This window comes from Aspergillus pseudotamarii (assembly GCF_009193445.1).
Source record: "Aspergillus pseudotamarii strain CBS 117625 unplaced genomic scaffold BDV38scaffold_18, whole genome shotgun sequence".
Classification (NCBI taxonomy): domain Eukaryota; kingdom Fungi; phylum Ascomycota; class Eurotiomycetes; order Eurotiales; family Aspergillaceae; genus Aspergillus; species Aspergillus pseudotamarii.
Window position 1 is genome coordinate 334,088 of NW_022475032.1, and position 19,140 is coordinate 353,227.

The 19,140-nt window shown below is 50.0% G+C and overlaps 9 protein-coding genes across 9 annotated transcripts; 4 read left to right on the forward strand and 5 right to left on the reverse strand.

Annotated features, from left to right (window-relative positions):
* The first annotated feature begins 38 nt into the window (after window positions 1–38).
* On the forward strand, window positions 39–1,268 carry BDV38DRAFT_57903 (uncharacterized protein). Its single transcript, XM_032063576.1, has 4 exons — window positions 39–339; window positions 405–816; window positions 877–1,026; window positions 1,077–1,268. Exons 1-4 carry the CDS (start codon window positions 187–189, stop codon window positions 1,208–1,210), a joined length of 849 nt encoding a protein of 282 aa, XP_031915067.1. The 5' UTR covers window positions 39–186; the 3' UTR covers window positions 1,211–1,268.
* An 83-nt stretch (window positions 1,269–1,351) lies between these two features.
* Window positions 1,352–2,537, reverse strand: BDV38DRAFT_57775 (uncharacterized protein). Its single transcript, XM_032063574.1, has 2 exons — window positions 1,862–2,537; window positions 1,352–1,792 (listed from the first exon to the last, which is right to left on the reverse strand). The coding sequence occupies exons 1-2, from the start codon at window positions 2,299–2,301 to the stop codon at window positions 1,645–1,647; spliced, it is 588 nt and encodes a 195-aa protein (XP_031915068.1). The 5' UTR covers window positions 2,302–2,537; the 3' UTR covers window positions 1,352–1,644.
* Window positions 2,538–4,773, reverse strand: BDV38DRAFT_291726 (amidase signature domain-containing protein; the record flags this gene model as incomplete). The annotated part of the gene is made up of 6 exons (XM_032061810.1): window positions 2,538–3,135; window positions 3,191–3,374; window positions 3,457–3,884; window positions 3,949–4,090; window positions 4,153–4,422; window positions 4,492–4,773. The coding sequence occupies 6 exons, from the start codon at window positions 4,771–4,773 to the stop codon at window positions 2,774–2,776; spliced, it is 1,668 nt and encodes a 555-aa protein (XP_031915069.1). The 3' UTR covers window positions 2,538–2,773.
* A 732-nt stretch (window positions 4,774–5,505) lies between these two features.
* On the forward strand, window positions 5,506–6,763 carry BDV38DRAFT_270203 (uncharacterized protein; the record flags this gene model as incomplete). Its single annotated transcript, XM_032057110.1, has 3 exons — window positions 5,506–5,673; window positions 5,907–6,256; window positions 6,325–6,763. 3 exons carry the CDS (start codon window positions 5,506–5,508, stop codon window positions 6,761–6,763), a joined length of 957 nt encoding a protein of 318 aa, XP_031915070.1.
* Window positions 6,764–7,631: 868 nt separating this feature from the next.
* Window positions 7,632–9,090, forward strand: BDV38DRAFT_270204 (putative MFS monocarboxylate transporter; the record flags this gene model as incomplete). Its single annotated transcript, XM_032057111.1, has 3 exons — window positions 7,632–7,819; window positions 7,886–8,123; window positions 8,179–9,090. 3 exons carry the CDS (start codon window positions 7,632–7,634, stop codon window positions 9,088–9,090), a joined length of 1,338 nt encoding a protein of 445 aa, XP_031915071.1.
* A 106-nt stretch (window positions 9,091–9,196) lies between these two features.
* Window positions 9,197–9,645, reverse strand: BDV38DRAFT_57825 (uncharacterized protein). The gene has a single exon (XM_032063575.1). The coding sequence runs from the start codon at window positions 9,537–9,539 to the stop codon at window positions 9,303–9,305; it is 237 nt and encodes a 78-aa protein (XP_031915072.1). The 5' UTR covers window positions 9,540–9,645; the 3' UTR covers window positions 9,197–9,302.
* Window positions 9,646–10,494: 849 nt separating this feature from the next.
* Window positions 10,495–12,457, forward strand: BDV38DRAFT_57970 (acyl--CoA ligase). The gene is made up of 4 exons (XM_032063577.1): window positions 10,495–11,624; window positions 11,685–11,976; window positions 12,029–12,132; window positions 12,197–12,457. The coding sequence occupies exons 1-4, from the start codon at window positions 10,570–10,572 to the stop codon at window positions 12,426–12,428; spliced, it is 1,683 nt and encodes a 560-aa protein (XP_031915073.1). The 5' UTR covers window positions 10,495–10,569; the 3' UTR covers window positions 12,429–12,457.
* Window positions 12,458–12,486: 29 nt separating this feature from the next.
* On the reverse strand, window positions 12,487–14,683 carry BDV38DRAFT_291729 (Zn(II)2Cys6 transcription factor domain-containing protein; the record flags this gene model as incomplete). The annotated part of the gene is made up of 2 exons (XM_032061811.1): window positions 14,044–14,683; window positions 12,487–13,981 (listed from the first exon to the last, which is right to left on the reverse strand). The coding sequence occupies exons 1-2, from the start codon at window positions 14,109–14,111 to the stop codon at window positions 12,487–12,489; spliced, it is 1,563 nt and encodes a 520-aa protein (XP_031915074.1). The 5' UTR covers window positions 14,112–14,683.
* Window positions 14,684–16,274: 1,591 nt separating this feature from the next.
* On the reverse strand, window positions 16,275–17,530 carry BDV38DRAFT_291731 (putative glycosyl hydrolase; the record flags this gene model as incomplete). The annotated part of the gene is made up of 3 exons (XM_032061812.1): window positions 16,275–16,677; window positions 16,746–16,999; window positions 17,060–17,530. 3 exons carry the CDS (start codon window positions 17,528–17,530, stop codon window positions 16,275–16,277), a joined length of 1,128 nt encoding a protein of 375 aa, XP_031915075.1.
* Between the last annotated feature and the right edge of the window lie 1,610 nt (window positions 17,531–19,140).

The following is a 19,140-nucleotide window of genomic DNA, read 5'->3' on the forward strand; positions in this document are numbered from 1 at the left end:
GTATCGGACAGATTATGGGTATGTTGATTAGGAGGTAGTCTCGGAGCAAGTCAGTAATATATAATTTTGCATTGTTCGTCGTCTCAATCTGTGTGGGCTTGAATTTCTCTCCTTCGTCTTTGTTGAGTTTCTGCATTCTAATCCACTCTCTGTTTGTAATTTCCTTCTGTTAATTTTCAAGGCAAAATGAAAGCCGTTCTTTCACTCACAGCCCTCCAGCTGCTGGCCAGCTACGTGACGGCGCTCCCGCTGCAGGACAGCTCCTTGACCAAGAATGTCAAGCGCCAAAACACCAGCTCATGGAACCCCCCATCGGAACTTGTGACTCCTCTTAATGAGGTAAGACTTTCTCTTAACGCTCTTCCAAGATCGGAAACGCACTAACCCACAGGCTGGATACATAGGTATGGGAACACGAGATGTCCACCTACAGCGACCCTCTCGGATTCCGCAACTACGGATTCGACCAAGTAATCGACGGCAAGGGTAAAATCAACTACTGCGTGCGCTGGGACTCCACCCAGTCGGTGACCCAGGCACAGCGTGAACAGGTCGAGACTGCCGTCCGGCGGTCGTTCAACAAGTGGATAGGCGAACTCGCCGGTTTCGATGGGTTCCCCTACGACACGGTGGATGTCAATGTTGTCGGATGGGCTGTCAAGGACAAGTCCCTGCTGCAGGGCGATACCTCGGGTGTTGAGGTGTATACTACCACCGATGAAGAGGGTATTCCGCAGTGTGATCCGGGCTGTGGACGTTTCTTCCACCAGGATAACGACTACAGTGCCTGTGCTGCTGGGGCTGATCGTCACTATGGTATGCAATCTCATTCCTTGTACCTGATGGCATTGAAGACAAATACTGACGACGACATAGACCAAAGCCTGTGGCTCACTGATGGTTTCGAAGGCGGCGCCGGTGGTGACTGGGGCCAGCGTATCGGTCAGGAGTATTTCATGCAGAACCTCGAACTTGAGGATATCCATATTCTGCTGCATGAGATGGGTCACACTTTTGCTCTGGACGGTATGGTATTCTCCGTTCGCTCTAGGAGACATGGACGCTAATATTTCTAGATTTCTATGACTGGACCCCGACTGGTCAGACGAGCTTCATCATGTTGGCTGGTAGCGCGATGAAGATCACTGAGTTTGACGCTTGGATGGCCAGGGACTGGTGGCGCCATCTGAAGTCCCGCTACAGCCTTTAGATGGCCAATGAAGTGCTTGACATGGGTTTGCACATATTTAAGGGCATCCATTGATATATGCAGCCGTAGGATAGTCGTCTTAGCCTAATTCCAAGTCGAGCGATATTGGTTGGGGTCACTCCAAGTCGACCGCAGCATTATCCAATTCAATACACCCAAAGCTTCTCTGTATGAGGTGATCCTTGATAGTATCCAATATTCGGACTCGATAGAAATACATATTGACCATGGTAGCTGAATGGAACACAGTACAGACAAGAAGAGTAATAAAAGTTTGAGGAGGCGAAGTCAAAACAAAATTACCAATAAATATTCCCATCATCGCCGGCATCTGGACGGCCCAAAATAATACAAGACCTGGCGCCGCAGTGACTGGGAAAACAAAACAAGGGTATCGACTGGTCCAGTCACGCTCGGCACAGCTCCGGGCTGATCTAAGTAGCCACTTCATCCATTTGAGTGTTCTGCGGTGCCGGTGCAGGGGAGTCCTGCTTTCCAAGAGGCCTATAGCCCGGAAGATCGCATTGGAAGACTCCGCAGATGCCGAGAACGACAACGATGGTCAAGGTGCAGAAGAGAAGCCTGATTAAACCGTCTCTTGTGTCAGTATATCTTCATATCATCTGCTAAACCGGAAAAGGTAGAACAAACCAGATCAAAACGGCAAAAGCGATGATCACATTCACGTAATCCGACTCGCCAGCCCCATACGATAACCGCGCGGCCACAGTAGCAAAAGAAGCTAACCAGAAGACCATGGTCACGAAGTAAAGTCCGAGCAATCCGATGGTGATCAATTTGTTGAGACCAGTGCCCACAGTTGCTTTACTCCGGAAGACCCATGGTATGACCGCGGTCGCAACCGAAACTAACATTGTCCATATTGAGTTGAATAGAATGAACGCGAGGATTGGTGAAACCACTATTCTCACTGTCTGGGATGTGTATCCGTTCGTCCAGGGGTCATAGAGATATCCCGTGTAGCCCTGGGTGAACAATGAGACTATGTAACCGGTGAGACCTAGTTCGACGACCGCGAAGGCGAATGTGGTGCCTAGAAGCGCAAATGGCACCGTTGGAGGGAGATTCATGTTTGAAGTATTCAGTACGGGTGCCGAGACGAGGACGACGGGACGGTTGAGACGAGAAGTGTTTGCAGGAAGAACAGGCAATGATATTTAATTCAAGGATTTTTATGCTTTTATTGTGTTGTAACATTTTGTAATCCCCATATTGTGGAGTGTCCCAAAGAGGAAAGAGTTTGCGACATGTCAGACATAATATAGGCCTGTTCGTGTTCCATATGAAGATCGGCAAGGAACCTTGCATGCACGGGTGCTAGTTTGCTCCCGATCAGATACATCCGAAAGGGATGCCCATTCTAGGAAGAGCGTACGGGTTTCTGAGACATGAAATAGGTTTTATTCTTCAATAACTTGGTGGAGAGGATCTCCAATGACGTGACTTGCAAAGCTAGCGCAGATGATCTTCCACAACTGAATCATGCGTGGCATGCTTTGATCGACCTGGTGCTAATCGCATCGATGGAACACATAGCCCAAATTATGCGAAGCAATCAACGAAAGGTAATCTAATCTTCTCCTTAATGAGCTCCAGGGCCTGGACGACTTTCTCGTCCTCAAATCTCTTCGCTACCAGCTGCAAACAGACCGGTGCTTCCTGTTGTTTCTGCGCATCGTAATGCTCATGACACCAACTATCGAATTCATTTCGGGGCGCGTACGTCCTGTCCTTCGCATCCTTTGCGGGATCAACTTTGGTGACAGGGAAGACAATTGCTGGGTAGTCCAACAGATTCCAGATGGATGTGTATCCCCAATAACGGGAGGTGTTAAGCAGTGGCGCGGGTGTCGGATATGCCGGGCAGAGGATAACGTCCATTTCAGGAGCGACCGAGTTCCATTCTGAGAAAGTTAGCACGGGTAGTCTACAGCCAATCCTCCAAAGAATTCGCCGTACCTTGACAGTAAGAGTAGCGGAACATTTCACGCTTAAGGGTCCACTCCCAGACTCCATGCAGATTGAGCTCTTCGACGCCAGGAGTATCGCGGAGCGTCCATGCCAGAAGTGGCAAATAAGGCTCTCCTGAGAGCGCAAGGTTTTGCGCAAATGCCTTCCCGCCATCCGGAGCGTATAGTCTCGTCTTCATTCCGACGTTAGTTAAGCAGTCCTTGGTTTGCGTTGAAGAATTCTCCACAGTTGTGGGTTTACGTGAGGAGACTTACAAGAATCTCTAATGCTTCTTTCTGTTGATAAGGCTTCCACTCGATGACCTCGATATCGGAAGCACAGGCTTTTAACCGTTCGACTGTTTCTTGTAGGGCCCTTGCTACCGGTGGTGCAGGCTTCACGACACCATCATCCCATATAACTCCCACAGTAAGTCTTTTCTTTCCGTCTCGGTAGATGTGGGATTCATTATCACGCCATGGGATTTGGTGCAACGACGGATCACCATTCCAAGGTTTGGCGGCCAGTATAGTTTTCATAAAAAGGTTAATCCCTCCTAGGGTTGGTGAGAGTGGCCCCAAGGTGCCGAGAATTGTTTCACAGCCGATCACATATGCAGCGCATCCGATCAATGGAACGCGGCCATTGGTTGGCTTGAGGCCATAGAGCCCGCAATTAGAAGCAGGAGATCGGATGCTGCCGCCTGCGCAAGAGCTTAGCTTCAGGTATCTGAGATTGATGTTCATGAAAAACACTTTGCGACGTACCGATATCTGATCCAATTCCGAGGGGGCTGCCATAAAGCGCTTGCAACGCCGACTCACCCCCAGATGAACCGCCGGCAGAGAGAGCCGTATTGTGTGGATTCACTGTATTGCCGGTGATGTTACTGCAGGTTTCGAGTGCCATCTATGTTTCTCGGCCGTTAGCCAAGGCATGGTTCTCTTGCTCCCTGGGCATAAAGCACATACCAAACCCTGTGGCTCAGTCGTTCTTGCATATACCACGGCACCCGCGTCGACGAGTATCTTCACGATTTTCGCGTCTTCCGTATTCTTTCGGCCAACCCAGCCGACAAAGCCGGCTGTATTGTCTCGACCGGCAATTCCTACATGTGCTTTGACACTGATCGGTAAGCCGTGCAACGGCCCCACTGGCTTTCCGTGTTCGACCAAGTAATTGTCCAGTTGCTCTGCCCAGGCAAGAGCGCGCTCGGGAAGGAGTTCATAGATGCAGTTGGTCTATACACAGCAAAAGGCGTTAGTCATGACTGCCAAGGTGTCTTACAGTAGTCTTGACAATCCGCTCACCAGCTTTTGGGCAATTCCTGCACGCCTCAGGAAAGCCTTTGTGACCGCTGTCGCAGTCAGTTTCCCCGCGGCTAGAGAGGCTACCAAATCCTCAGCAGGGGTTTCTGTGATGGACACCTCCGAAAGGGAGAGGAGCTGTCGAGGAATATCGATCACCCGGTCGGGGAGTGTTGCAGGCAACGAAGGTATCGGGGGGTCGACACGTGTAATGGAGTCATCGCGAGTCGCCTGCACCCCCTGAGCAATTTCTTGCCAGGAAGGCCTCTCGTTGGGGGTTTCCATTTTCGCAACGGAGCCTAGCGCTGATCGCTTTTTTGTGGCTGCTTAAGCTATTGGCGTCTGCGCAGAAGCCTTACACATAAAGCGCTGTTCAAGGTAGGATCGGAACCCCGGTCTAGTAAAGCGAACCCACGAGCGCAGTGTCGTGGATTTATAGGTACTGTATTTATAACCTATGTTACATCGCTCCCTCGTCGCCATTCCGCGGTGGGACGGCTTTACTTAATTATTCACGTTAGGCCATTTTGTCCCAAACGTGCTCGGTGGGTATTTGTTTGAGATGGCTAATCGCACAAAGATCTTCACTGTCATCAAAAGTCTCCAGGCAGGATGGTAGTCTTGGCACAGGATCAGCATCCTTGTCCAATTCATGCAGACCCCCTGCTTAGCTGAACGTGAAGCGGCCGAACGATCAGGGTCCACCGGATAGTTTCATAGTAGTGCTCCTTTGCTCGAATCAACGTGATAGGTGTGGGTATTGAACTTCGGCCAGGATTATGCTAATGCATCACATCGTCTAGGCACCCGGCCACAGAGTGCAACGCTGTTGTGGACTGGCAGAAAAATTGTCTTGCACGGTGAAACTTCTTGATAAGATCAGGCACAGTTTTCTCGCACAGCTTTCTCGGCATAAGCAGAAGTTATCCTTCGCTCTTTAACGGCTTTTCGAACACAACAAAAAGATCTGCTGAACCCTCGGACGAGAGGAGGATCTTCGGTCGTTTCTTCGTTAAAATGCAGGTTAGCACCGCTTCAGTCCATGAGGACCGAGGCCCGTCGCTTTGGGTTGTTAACAGTATATTCATCGGGCTGGCGACTCTGGCCGTCATCGCGAGATTCGTGGCAAGAAAGCTGAAGAACTTAGCCCTGGCCGCCGATGATTGGGCAATATTTGTTGCACTGGTAAACACAGATCCCGGTTTGGCTTAGACACTGACTGACGCTGGCTAGCTGCTTGACTGGGTTCTGTATGGCCTGTTTATTGCCTGTAAGGATTCTTCCTCAGCCGTAGGGATTGGTGGTTGTACTCACAATCTTTGCATCATCCAGGTAGAGGATATGGACTAGGAAAGCACCGAGAGGTCGTCCAAGAGGCCGATATCGCTGTGTTTCTTGAACTTCTCTATTACTTCCAGATCTTCTATATCCTCGCGCCGCCAACCGTGAAGCTGTCGCTTTTGCTGTTGTATCGTCGGATCTTCGTATCCTCCCGGTTCCTCAACATTGTGTACGCTATAGGCACAATTATCAGTGTATGGGCGATTATCATGACCTTCCTAGCCATCTTCAACTGCAAACCAATCAGTGCGTTCTGGACCGGCCAGGGGAAATGCATCCCCTTCAAGCAGTTCGCCGTCGGATATGCCATCGTGAACATCACCACTGACCTGGCAGTGTGGCTCATGCCGATCCCGAACATGTGGAAGCTACAGCTTCCGACCGCACAGAAGGTTGCCTTAACACTCATTTTTGTCCTCGGCCTTCTGTATGGATCTTTCAACCCCACAAGTGGCTATTTGAGGACCAAATACGACTGACACTTATGTTCCTTAGTGATTGTGGCGCGGCTCTCGTGCGACTCCTTTCGTCGATGCTCGTCCTTGGGAACTGGGATGTGACATTCGACTATGCACGCGGATTCATGTGGTCCATTATCGAAGTTTCCCTCGCAATTGTCTGTACCTGCCTCCCGACGATGCGCGTTATTTTAAAGATTATCTTCAGTCGAAGTTTCGCCCGAGCGCTGGGATTCTCGAGTTTGACGCCTAGACGCCAGAGCTCAAGTAAAAGAAGTTGGCTTCGAGGACCCCAATACAAAGAGATTCATGGGCCGTGGAGGGTGCGGCCTGGCGCCGAGAATTATCACCATAGTGATGTTACCACGGGTGGTGAGCGAGACGATGGCTCTAGCAGGGCACGAGAGATTCGAGTTTTGGAAGAGGTTAAGGTCGAGCTTCAGCATATCAAAGTACCCCCAAATGCAGCGCCATGATTGGGGACGACACTTTGCCTAATCTTCAGCGTACTCACTCGTGGGAATCAAATCGCGATCGGATTGAGTATTGATATTGGCACTGGTGTGAAACAAGACGAGTGGGACAATAGTCCACGTTATGTTGCTACACAGGGTTGACCCGAAACGCACGACGACTGGCCCAGCGAGTATGGTCGATGCCCTCTGCACGAACACATGGTAGAGAGTCAAACTGGTAGCGTGTCTGCTAGTCTGTTCCATGGCCTCCAGCATTTCACATCAAACCAGTCGATGCCAAGACGCAATCTCAGTCGAACTCCAGACCGCTTCACTTCCCTCGGAAAGAACATGCTCTTTGTGCCGCATGTATCACCACCATTTTCAATGATTTTGAAATCACACTACGACGATCGAAAGGAACTGTCTCCTGTCCGTGCATGGCGCCATGAGCGGGGTTCGTCACATCAGAGCTCGCCATTGCTGTCGATTTGGTCGTTGAATGTGTCGCTCGGTGGTGGACACAACCTACAAGGTGTTTTGCACGAGGCGAAAGAGATTCTGAGGCTTTGATTAAGTTTCCATCTCATTACAGAGGTGGATGATAGAACTATGTCCGAGTTGGCTCCAGGATGAACAGGCGGAAAAGAGGTTTAGTCACCTGGTCCCACGTGAGAGCTCTCGGATAAAGCGTGCCGAAGGATGAGCGCCGGCGAGAGAATTCGGTAAATGCAGTCTAGAAACACGACAGACAAGACCCCACGGGGTAAAAATGACAGTCGGGAACCTCCGCTGCGGGGAGAAAGGAACCATTCCCGGAAATAAATAAATATGAATGTCCGACGCTTTTTCTTGGGCTCTTATCGGAAATTTTTCAAGCATGACAGACATGGCAATGCAAGAGAAATTCCCCGGGCAAGCCTCCCGAAACGATGATCATGCCCAATATCCCGATCAACCGGGAGTCGGAGATACATCCACCCGCGACGATGCACAACAAGCAAAGCCCCCTCCCAATGGCGGTTTGCAATCGTGGCTCAACGTGGCGGCGGCCTTCTGTGTGTTTGTGAATACCTGGTATGTTCCAGTCAAGGACTTCTATATCACACACAATGGTCCAGGCACGCTGACCAACTCACTAAGGGGATTAATCACCACATTCGGTGCGTTCCAAGAGTATTATCGAACGGTACTGCTACGCGACCAATCCTCCTCGGCCATCTCATGGATCGGTAGCATTCAGGCCACTCTGATCCCCATGGTGGGAATGATCACTGGTCCACTGGTCGACGCCGGCTATCTGCGCATACTAATCTCCGGTGGTAGTTTCCTCATCGTATTTGGCATGATGATGACAAGTCTAGCGACGGAGTACTACCAAGTAAGTCTCGATCCATACCCATACTCATTGCATGGGGTCTAATCTGAGCCCCTAGGTACTCCTAGCCCAAGCCTTCTGCACGGGATTAGGCGGAGGAGTCTCGTACATCCCGGCGATGGTGGTGCTATCCTCCTCCTTCACGACGAAGCGAGCAGTGGCGGTTGGCTGCGCATCAATCGGGTCCAGTGTTGGGAGCGTCATCTTCCCAATCATGTTCCGTCGCCTGCAACCTCTGATCGGATTTCCATGGGCCGTGCGCTGCATAGGGTTCATCAATCTATTCATGGCCATCATAAGTTGCTCGATCCTCTGTCGCCATCCGGGTAAGAAAACACAGGCCCGTAGTTTAGTGGAATGGAAAGCTCTGAAACAGCCAACATTCATGCTCCTCTCGGTATCGCTCACCTGCGTGATGCTCGCCTACTACGTTCCGATTTTCTATGTTGCCACCTACGCACGGGTCAGATTGAACACGGAAACGAACCTCTCTTTCTACCTGGTCTCCATCATCAATGGAGCGTCGGCATTCGGACGAACGGTCCCTTACCTGCTCGGATCTCGTATCAACACCATCTTTGTCCTGATTTCGTGTACCGCGGCATCGGCAGTCGCCATGTACACTTGGATTGCGACAAGCAATACGGCTGGATTCATTGTCTGGGCCTGCTACTGGGGTTTCCTGAGTGGGGTTCTGGTCACCGCACCGACCTCCATCGTCGCGCACCCCGTTTTCACTCCGGACAAGAACTACCTAGGCACTCGGATGGGCATGATGTGGGGCATTAGTTCCTTCGGAGCGTTGGCCGGGGCACCCATTGCGGGAGCGTTGGTCGACCTTGAACATAAGAACTTCATCCGGGCGCAAGTGTTTGCTGGCAGTTTGATGATAGGCGCTGTGCTCTTACAAATGTGGCCGACGATTGCTGCCGTTAGGTACGATCGTAATCGAGATCGGGGGCCCAAGTAACGGAAGAGAAACCGCTTAGAATAGACAGCGTTGCTGATTGTGTGGGCAGTCCGTGCCTACGAGGCTAGACTGCGTATATTCCAGCTCATGAACCATAATTCATCACATTTTTCAGTAAGAACAACTAGTCATCCATAGTCACCCACCCAACCCACCAAGGAATCGCTCCCCAACTGGCTGTCCAGCTATAAGTGGGTCACAGATCATCCGGCTCACACCTTATTTTTTACACTTTTACAGGCAGGGAAGTGTCGCCGTGGTGTTAATTTTGGTACTGGTACACTTTCAGATGCTACTTCTCTTTGATTATTACAGAATAATGGCTTCTTACAAGAAAGGTGGTTGCGGTGGTCAGCTGGTGATATATAGACCAATAGCCTCACCAATAACGAGAAGGCACCTGCCCTGATCCAAGCCCTCAAAGTCGAATTGACCGTCCTATGCCTCATTTCCGCTTGACCTTCGAGCCCCTCACTCTGAATATATCTTACAGCACGGTCGCCATAATAATGTTGAACGCATTATATATACCCAACGCCGTCTAGTTCCAAACAGGACTCAGTGGCTCAAGATCGTCACACGTTATCGGATAAGGATAAACTCGCAGGCGAGGCTTCTCGCACGTCGACGATCACGGATACCTCGACTGACGACCGTACAAATGGCCTGGAAAGTCTACAAACACAGTCTATGGAGGCATATCATTTTATGCCAAATACCCACGAGCAGCAGGGAGAGCACTTCTCAGGATCGGCGGATCCATCGTGGGACAATCAGATGTGGCAGCCTTTTTCTACCGCGCCTTCGGTATGTTGGTATAACGCTGATATGTTGGATACAATTCTGGACTCTGGTAATGCTTATAGTCTCTGATGACTGTATTTTATTCAAGCATGGCTTTGGTCTGTCTTTGTTCTCAGGGCAACCAGTCAATGGTTATATTTGTTGGAAAAGATAATTAAAATGGACAGGGATATGCGGCAGAGCGCGCATAACTGTCACTAGTGCTTATGGCTATGGTGCTAGCTTAAGTCCAATCACGAAAGAACAAAGAGAGCAGTATTGGTTGGGTGTCTTGGCTGTCTATCTTGTCACACTGCTCTTTTTTCCAGCTCCTAGCGAGACTTATAATTGTACCATGTTGGGATCAACATTCAGCTTCCTCGAATCTCCACCCCATCACTCAGCATTGTGATGCAGAGTAGTTAAATTGACTATGAACTGCGAAAGTCCAAGGTTCTTGGTACAAATAGTGGCTCTCACGTCTTGGCCACGCATGTATCACCAGTTATTACTTAATAGGGTATAATATAGACAGCCATCGGCATAAAAAAAAAAAAAAACCTCACACCCCTGTAGGGAAGACAAAGAAACTATTACACACCTCTATAGGGGACACGTATTTAAACCATTACCTTCTCCCAAAGTAACCTCCTTTCTCCATCCATTCACTGTCCGCCATACTGAATAAAATTAGCCATGCCGTACAAATCCCGCTGGCGGATCGACGTCCCCGACACCCACCTCGCATCGATCCTACTGACCTCACCCACCGCACCACTATCCAAGACCGACAGATGTTTTCTGGACGCCGAACACCCAGACACGCATTATTTCACGACCCATGACTTCCGGCTCTGGAGTCAGCGGTTCGCAGCCGGACTACAAAAGTCGGGTTTGCGTCCGGGCGACCGCGTGCTCATGTTCTCGGGAAATGACTTGTTCTTCCCGGTGGTGTTCATGGGGATCATCATGGCGGGAGGTATTTTCACTGGCGCGAACCCGATGTACGTCCCGCGTGAGCTGGCCTATCAGCTAAAGGATAGCGGTGCCACGTATTTGATCTGTGCGCGTGCCAGCCTCGACACGGGTCTCGAGGCAGCCAGGCTAGTTGGCTTGAGCCGAGACAAGGTATTTGTTTTCGACAACACCCTATACGATGGCCAGGGTGTCGGCGAAAAGGGCTGTCGATACTGGGGCGAGCTGGTGGCATCCCCGGAAGAAGGCGAGGGGTTTGCATGGGACGATCTGTCCACACCCGAGCTGGCTGATCGTACCCTCGCGCTCAACTACTCCAGTGGTACCACGGGCCGACCCAAAGGCGTCGAGATTACCCACAAGAACTACGTCGCCAATATGTTGCAGTTCACGTACATTGAGCGTCTTCATCCGAACTATGAGGCGAAGCGGGGTCGCAAACGCTGTCTATGCTTCTTGCCGTTGTACCATGCCATGGCGCAGATGATTATGATTGCGGCCACTTTAGCCCTGAACACACCCGTGTATATCATGCCGAAATTTGACTTCATCCGGATGCTCGAATACACGCAGAAATACCACATTACGGACTATGTTGTCGTCCCGCCTATTGTGGTTGCCTTGGCCAAACACCCGGCAGTCAGGCAGTATGATCTGAGTAGCGTGGAGGATATAGGGTGTGGCGCTGCGCCATTAAGCAGGGACGTTTGTGAGCAGGTGCAGGCGCTGTGGCCTCCAGGAAAGGTGAATATCAGGCAAGGTTATGGGATGACTGAGTAAGGTTTCCTTTCGCCATTTTCAATGCACTCGCAGATGCTCATGAATGACCGTAACAGAACCACCTGTTCGGTGATGAATTGGGACCCCAGAGAGAAGGGGTTTTCGGCTGCGGTTGGGGAGCTGAACCCCAACTGTGAAGCTAAGATCATGGCGGAAGACGCCCTGACTGAGCTTCTAGAGCGCAAGCAACGCGGGGAGTTGTGGGTACGCGGACAGAATGTCATGAAGGGGTACTGGCAAAATCCGGAGGCGACCAAAGCAACCAAAACGGGAGATGGGTGGCTCAAGACAGGCGACGTTGCTTTTGTGGATGACCATGGCAAGTTCCACATTGTAGACCGACTGAAGGTGAGCATTGGGTTTGACGGGTATAGAACATTAATTAACACATATGACACAGGAGTTGATCAAGGTCAAGGGCAATCAGGTTGCCCCCGCTGAGCTCGAGGCCCTACTACTAGAACACCCAGCCGTCGTAGATACCGCCGTGATTGGAATTTCCACGTAAGACCTTCTTGTTTCTTCATGGCTTGTCCCGCCACTGCAGCGAACGCTAACTTCCACGTAGCGACAACGACGAGCGGCCTCGGGCCTACGTTGTGCTCAAGCCCGGGCAGGCTGCTTCGGCCAAGGACATTACGCAATTCATCGATGGGAAGGTGTCGCCGATCAAGCGGATCACGGGTGGGGTAATTTTCATCGATACCATACCCAGGAACCCGTCGGGGAAGATTCTGCGCAAGATGCTCCGTGACCAGGCTCAGAAAGAGCTGAAGGAAGGCGTTACGGCGAAGCTATAGACAGACCTCCCAACGCATGTTATTTTCAGCAGATGCACTGTCGGTCTTTGTCCCATTACTACCGATATACTAGTCTCTTCTGCAGATGTGCTTCTGATTTCTGGTCACTTTCAGGGACAGGAGAGGGTTTTGCTTCCTTATAATGCTCCAAAAATCGAGAGGCGCGCACAGTGGTCCAATTAGGGATATTTTGCGTAGATGTCACAGTGTCAAACAGGTACCGAGCAATTCTCTCTTCAGTTTCACCGATAATATTGGATGTACCTTGCTGGTCTTTGGCTTCTAGTTCAGCCTTGAGAGAAACGATGGCTATGGAAGCCGCGAAAGTCGAGCTAATGATACCCTCGTAATGAGGCCATGAGAGTAAAGCTCTGATTGCTCTCAGCCGGAGGGCATATCGCGGGCAGTTCACAGCAACCGTGTGAAGTCCTGGAATAATTCCCAAATCCAGTGTAATTGTCGGACGTTCCGTGAACTTCGCCATGTATGTCTCATGGGCTAACAGTAGATCCTCGTATTCGGGGATCAGATCATTAGGTACGGGTTTCTTCATAAGACAGGTTTTAACAGCGACCAGCTGACTACGATATTGTAGTCGAACAATATCTGCACTTTGCTGCCCCCTATAGCTCAGGGTAGGATAATACTGATCGTAAAATGTTTCGAATTGGCGCCGGAAACGCGTATATAGAGACAGGATCCGCTGCTGCCTGAGGCACAACTTGCTGTAATTGGCCTGGACCTCGGTGCTGGAAAGCAACCAACGATTGGCGAGGAAATGGACACCAGCATGGAGCAGGGAGTTCATATTGTGCCGTATCTCTTCTAGACTGTGCAGGGGGCGGATAAAATCCTCGTCGGACAGCTCCTTGAGCCCGTCGTTCGCAAATAAGAATGGGCCAGAACCAAAATGCGCAGATTGAACGTCCAACTGGCGGAATGCCTGGATAACGCAAGACGGGATCCGCTGTTTCTGGGCGTGTGGTGATTCTTTTAGGATTCGGAGACCACCTCGCAAGTGCTGCAGAGCTCTGGTATACTGTCCCAATAGCAACTCGGCGAGAACGAAGAGCAGACAGCATAGCAGTACAATTTCAAGGCGTTCGGGGTCCTGCGAAGCACATCGTCGGTTTAGAAGAGCAAACGATCTGCTAGCCTGTTCCAGTGCGAACCGATGTAAGGGCCGGCGGAGGTTTTCGCCTACCAGCAACAGCTTGGTCGTCTCCGAGTCTTCATGAAGGGCACTTAGCGCATTGGCGGCATGGTACACGGCCTGGTCGGCGCGACTCATCTGCAAAGCCAGTTGCTGCCATAACTGGGAGTCGAAGAATCCGGCTAGACTCGGGATAGAACGATATTGGAAATAGGAAAAGCAGCGTCTCTCATCCGCGGTCGGAACCCAGCCCAAGCACAGCTCCACTTCTGGGATACGTCCCAGCGGGCTCTTCCTCTTAATTGGCAACCGACACAAGTCATATCCCTCACACTTCAGTCCTGCAGAGGCACAGTTGTTGCATTTAATGGGAGCCTCATCGCATTTGATGCGGCGAGCGCTGTGCCAAAGATTAGCCGAGGTTCACCCACGCGTTCGATCTTATCTTTTATTTTTCCTTACCGGCAGGTCCGGCATCCCGTCATAGACCGCCTTCCGCGTTTCCTGCGTCGTGGAGGAGCTTCTGGCATTTCCAGACCAGGTTATGATTCCTGCGCGGGGGTCAAGGGGGTAAAATACAGCACATATATTAAGCTTTACCTAAGTTGAGCTGGACTGCAGCTAGGGCTGAACACAATCAACTCATCCTCTCCCCTCTCGACTGACTGGAAGTGTTCCGGAAGAGGAACCTCGCTTATGAATGGGTGGATGATCTCATGCCCTTCTCTCTCTAGTTCGTTTGAACCCAAGTCCCCACTAATTACGTGGCGTCATCATAATCAATCGCGCTAACGAACCGATCTTTCTTCAAGAATAACCTCGCCAAAGGCATGTTTGTGGATCTGATTCGACTCGTCAGAACTTTATAAGGGGAACGCGAGGGTGTGTGCTCCTTGATTCCAGAGTACTCCGTACACACTATGTCTGCGCCAGCGTCTACCATCAGCGTACGGGGAGGTTTATAGATATAACATGCCAAGGGTCGGATAACACCACAATATAGCAGATTAATAGTATGAACCTTCGTGATTAATATGTAGAATACGTTCCGTCAGTATCTGAAATTGTGATATGGATCATCATCAGGTGATCCTAACTCGGAGCAAGAACATGTACTACCCAATTAAGTCCACTATAACTCAGTATGGGTGCCGAGATTGAAAATAATAATAATAATAATAATAATAAATAAATAAATAATAAAGGGCTCCACAGGAGGGGTCTGAAGGATAGGTTATATCAGGTTCTACATATTCAGCTCCAATGCCAATCTGGACTATCTCGGTGGTCGCCACGTGGAACATCTAGGGTTTCCCTGGCTCAAGGGCAAACGCAGCCGTGGTTCTCCTCATAGCTTCAAAATAAACACTTAATATAATCTAAAGACTACTGTAGATTCACATGGCGCCTCTTCTCCTCGTTTATCTTTCCCATCTAAGGGGCTTTAACAAGTTGTCAACCAGAACATGTGGTACCTCTTGAGAATTCATTGCCCAACCCGACGTGGGCTGGTCTCCTACGTCCATCTGTTCTAGATCTGCGGCACGATGAGATTCCGAGGGAGAGCATGTGAGCATTTCAATGGGTGTTATAGGCTTCCGTGGCGGTCGAGAACGTCAGGGAGCCCATCGAAGGCGTCTGATAACATGTTTATTGCTAGCGTGGTGCTGTACTTACTCGCTTGTGTTCTTCATGAGAGGGCTCCCACGTTGATACCTTGCGCTCAAGCGCATCCTAATCAACGCGGAGGTGCGTACACAAAACGATCACTGCCCCGGTTGGATTAGATGTTATTGCAGTTATTAAATTCTCCTCCGAACATGGGAGGTTATGTCCCAAGGCTTCATAATCCAAGTGCTGGCAAACTGCCACAGCATCCTCTTCAAGACCATGGTATTGGATTAACTCCTGGAGTTTGGGCCCTGTAGACATCAGTGCTCAGTCGGCTCACTTACGCAAATTACGAACAGTTCTTCTGCCACTAGAGCCTGTACAGTTTAATCATCCTGTCGGGAAGATCGCTTGGGAGCGGCCGAGCATTGCCAAGCGTATCGTATACATGCCGCGACACGAGGGGCTACTGACGATAGTTGATTGGGCGCATATTTTACAGGAGAAAACTGGTCATTGGGTCAGACTCTGGCGCATTGAGATTCCAGATAATCAACGGGCGTACTCGCTTGCGGATCGTTGATCCTATCTCCGTAGTGGGTCGAATTGGTGGATTCCCGGGGCGGCTGTGCCATTGCATGTTAAACTAAGTGGGACTATGGATGTTCTCGGAGAGTTTGACACGAGAGGTTCTTTACTGAAGGCGGGGTTTAAATGCGTTCCAGTGGTTGATGACAACATATCCCGACGCGCCAAATATGTCACGAGTCATGACAATGTACAGATTCCTCTATACTGCCGACACAAAGCGTCCACCGCCCTCATTACCGCTCAAAACTGAAAAGGTTTAGTGTGATGGATCCTATGATGTGCTACAGACAAACCAGTCAAACAAACCACAAGAATGCGCATGTTTCCCATTTTAATTTTTGGAAATTCTTCTGGTATTTGCGCTATGCAATATGATGTAAAACTATGTAAAGAGGTCAATATCTTTTATGCTGCTTTCCAGAGCAGATATGCAAATCTAACTGTCTATGTCCTCAACGCCTTGACTCAATGAAGCTGAAAGTTTTCCAAAATTAAATCCCAATCGCAGCAACCAACGCATCCATGGCCGAGCTATGTGTTGAAGCATCCACCTGAGAGACGGGGCCCGCCCAGTCCACACCCAGCTGGTTCTGCGCATTCCGATCGTTCTGCCAGATACTGTTGGCCGACGCGTTGATTACCTTCGCGTACGCGTCGTTTGGCGCGACAGAGTGCAGAAGCTTTAGGTTTCGGATGAAGATACCCTTGAACTGGGTTTCGTTACTGTCACAGCTGTCCGGTTCACACGACTCATGGATGACGTCGTTGTCGTCCGCCAGATATGCAATCGAGGCTTTAGCAAGCTTCGCTGCGGCATCCACGTACGATTCGTTGGAGACTGCCCGGTCTAGTTCGGCGAGACCTCCTAGAACGACCGCTTGATTGTAAGACCATCTGTTCGGGTAGTATTAGTCCCCTTGTCCCAGTATCTTGGCATGAAATATTGAATTGTCCGGACTTACATCGCTCCACCGTTGTTCTTACAATCGCTTGATAATCCGTCGTTGATCGTGTTGTTCGAGTTAATCATCCCGCTGTCCTTGAACCACGTCCATTGTCGGCGAGCCCAGTCGACATAATAGTCGCGATCGGATGCACGGTTGGCCAGGTGTGCTGCAAGAGAGAAGAAAAGCTCATTCGTAATGGCATTCACGTAAACATGTGTAAAGTCGGAGTCGATTCCTCCATTACCACACTTCGATGGCCAAGCTTGACTCTGAACGGCTCATTGTTAGCAACAACGCTTACCAAGTAAATCAAAAGAGGGAATCCTTACCAGATGATCAAAAATCCCGGCTGCCAAATTCAAGTAATCTTCGATTCCTGTCACATCGTAGGCGGCGATCCACGCTAGCCCCCACCATGCATCGTCATCATAGGACCCATCGATCCATTGCGTGGCGTCTACCGAACGCCGTTTGCTCTGGACGGCACTTGAATAGTAGGAATCATTGTTCCGGTCAGGATACGGGTTCGACACAGGCCCGACACTAAAGGTGTTTGCGAATACTCCTTTCACCGTGTTGTTGACCGACTCAGAGTCATCGACAAGCGCCAGGTCCGCCAACACTGTCATGCAATTGGCACCGTTCCACCACCCGCAGGTATTCCACATGCCTGTGGATGGGTTATACCATGTCTGGAGCGTGGTAAGGGCGGTTTCCGCTCGGGAGATAGCGGTACTCTGTGCGGACACGCATGTCGCCAGGAGCAAGGGGGCCAAAAGCGACCGGGGTGAGGGCGACATTTTTCGAATTGGGATACAGAGAGATAGTACGAGATAGGTTAGGAGCAATGGCTATCTCCCTGCTTCTTATAACGCCGGAAAAATTTCAAATCATAGACCCCCACTAATGCAGGAGCCAAGGGAGATGCGAAACACGTAAGTGTGCAGGCAACAAGGAACCAGGGGTGCAGATGCCCTCAGGCATTCTGGAATCGATCAGATGGCCCTGTCACATCCCTGGTATGCAAAGAATGGAGCAAGCCCCATTCTTTGAAACAAGAGACCCATTCGTGATACATCACCCGATTAGCCGCCGTTAATGCCGAGCTTAAACTTCAGACTTCAATCCTCTGCCTGTTCCTGACATTGTACCTGATGGGTCCTGAATATCATTTCCTGATTTGACCGGTGATCCATGGTTGATCTCTGCCAGGTTTTGCGTTGCCACAAAGCTCCGAAGTGCCGAGCTTTGGAAATCGTCGGCGACTGGCCGATATATTGGTTGGATTTTCAATAGTCACCAGTGATAGGCAAATATCATTCCATTTGTATAAGGTTATCAATAGCTCGGGCCGCTAGGATCCATTTCTAGACTGAAACAAAACGAAACTCACAGTGAAAGGGGGCATGTATTCTCCAACCGCTCTTCAAGGGATATACGGTCGAACCTTAGGTGAGCACCTATCGAATCTGAGCCTCGACCGGATCCTGTCCATGGTTCGGATGAACTCAGAACCATCCTATTCTTTCGACCCGGCTTTAGTTCCCTTTCACAATGCCATAAGTGGGTATTGTTTATTCAGCTCTAGACTTCTCGGCGTTTCGGGCATTGAAAATGTGTTGTGGACAGCCCTATTGTGGAGATTCAAATTTTTCGACTGAAAATCTTGAAGTGCTTCGAGTATGTCCTCGCACAACCGTATAGAATGATTGTTCGGCCTTTTCGTTTCGCTAATCCATACCACATAGGTCTTGTTTTCTTTCTTTTTTTTTTTTTTTTTTTGACCCAAAGAATTCTCCTTTTGCTTTTTTATTGTGCTATTCCGTGAGTAAAATCTCTTGTCCTGTCGGTTAAACGGCCGCCAGCGGAGCAGTCCGAAATATATACTCACTGTAGTCCTGAGGAATGTTCCACTCCCCACAAGGCGCACACCCTTCAAATGTCACTAATCGCGTAAATCACAATGTCACCGTACCTAAATTCCTTTGTGGATAAAAGCTGAAACTTCTATTGACTTTATTCCAACGTCAAAGTAGTATACTGCTCGATATCGGAGTCGGTGGATCAGTCATCCATATCCGATATGACGTGCTTCCGGTATCCGATGAGCAACCAAATTCCACACAAATGATTGGGGCCCATCGTGTGAAATCGGTGGGATTCGATCTCGCCTGTTGAATAGCTCCTTCATACTATCCAGTAAGAAGAAGTGAAAGTCGCGATCTGAGTAGACCCCAGTAGTGTCAAGGAGCTTCTATATGGCCGGCTAAAGGCTTAGGGCCAGGCACGCACGACTTTCGGCAATTGCGCCATCGAGCTAGCTTAAGCTGTCGCAATGATAAAATAATTTATTTTCCCTTCGTTCTTTGTAGTATGATGTTTGGAGCGATAACTGTCCGGCACTGCAGCT

What these genes read in the sequence shown, in the direction of transcription:
- BDV38DRAFT_57903 (XM_032063576.1), top strand. Translation starts at nt 187, where the DNA reads ATGAAAGCCGTTCTTTCACTCACAGCCCTCCAGCTGCTGGCCAGCTAC. An exon ending in TTGTGACTCCTCTTAATGAG is followed by an intron (nt 340 to 404) that starts GTAAGACTTTCT and finishes CTGGATACATAG; the next exon opens with GTATGGGAACACGAGATGTC. An exon ending in TGGGGCTGATCGTCACTATG is followed by an intron (nt 817 to 876) that starts GTATGCAATCTC and finishes ACGACGACATAG; the next exon opens with ACCAAAGCCTGTGGCTCACT.
- BDV38DRAFT_57775 (XM_032063574.1), bottom strand. Translation starts at nt 2,301, where the DNA reads ATGAATCTCCCTCCAACGGTGCCATTTGCGCTTCTAGGCACCACATTC. An exon ending in GCTTTTGCCGTTTTGATCTG is followed by an intron (nt 1,793 to 1,861) that starts GTTTGTTCTACC and finishes CGGTTTAATCAG; the next exon opens with GCTTCTCTTCTGCACCTTGA.
- BDV38DRAFT_57825 (XM_032063575.1), bottom strand. Translation starts at nt 9,539, where the DNA reads ATGAGGCATAGGACGGTCAATTCGACTTTGAGGGCTTGGATCAGGGCA.
- BDV38DRAFT_57970 (XM_032063577.1), top strand. Translation starts at nt 10,570, where the DNA reads ATGCCGTACAAATCCCGCTGGCGGATCGACGTCCCCGACACCCACCTC. An exon ending in CAAGGTTATGGGATGACTGA is followed by an intron (nt 11,625 to 11,684) that starts GTAAGGTTTCCT and finishes TGACCGTAACAG; the next exon opens with AACCACCTGTTCGGTGATGA. An exon ending in ACATTGTAGACCGACTGAAG is followed by an intron (nt 11,977 to 12,028) that starts GTGAGCATTGGG and finishes CATATGACACAG; the next exon opens with GAGTTGATCAAGGTCAAGGG.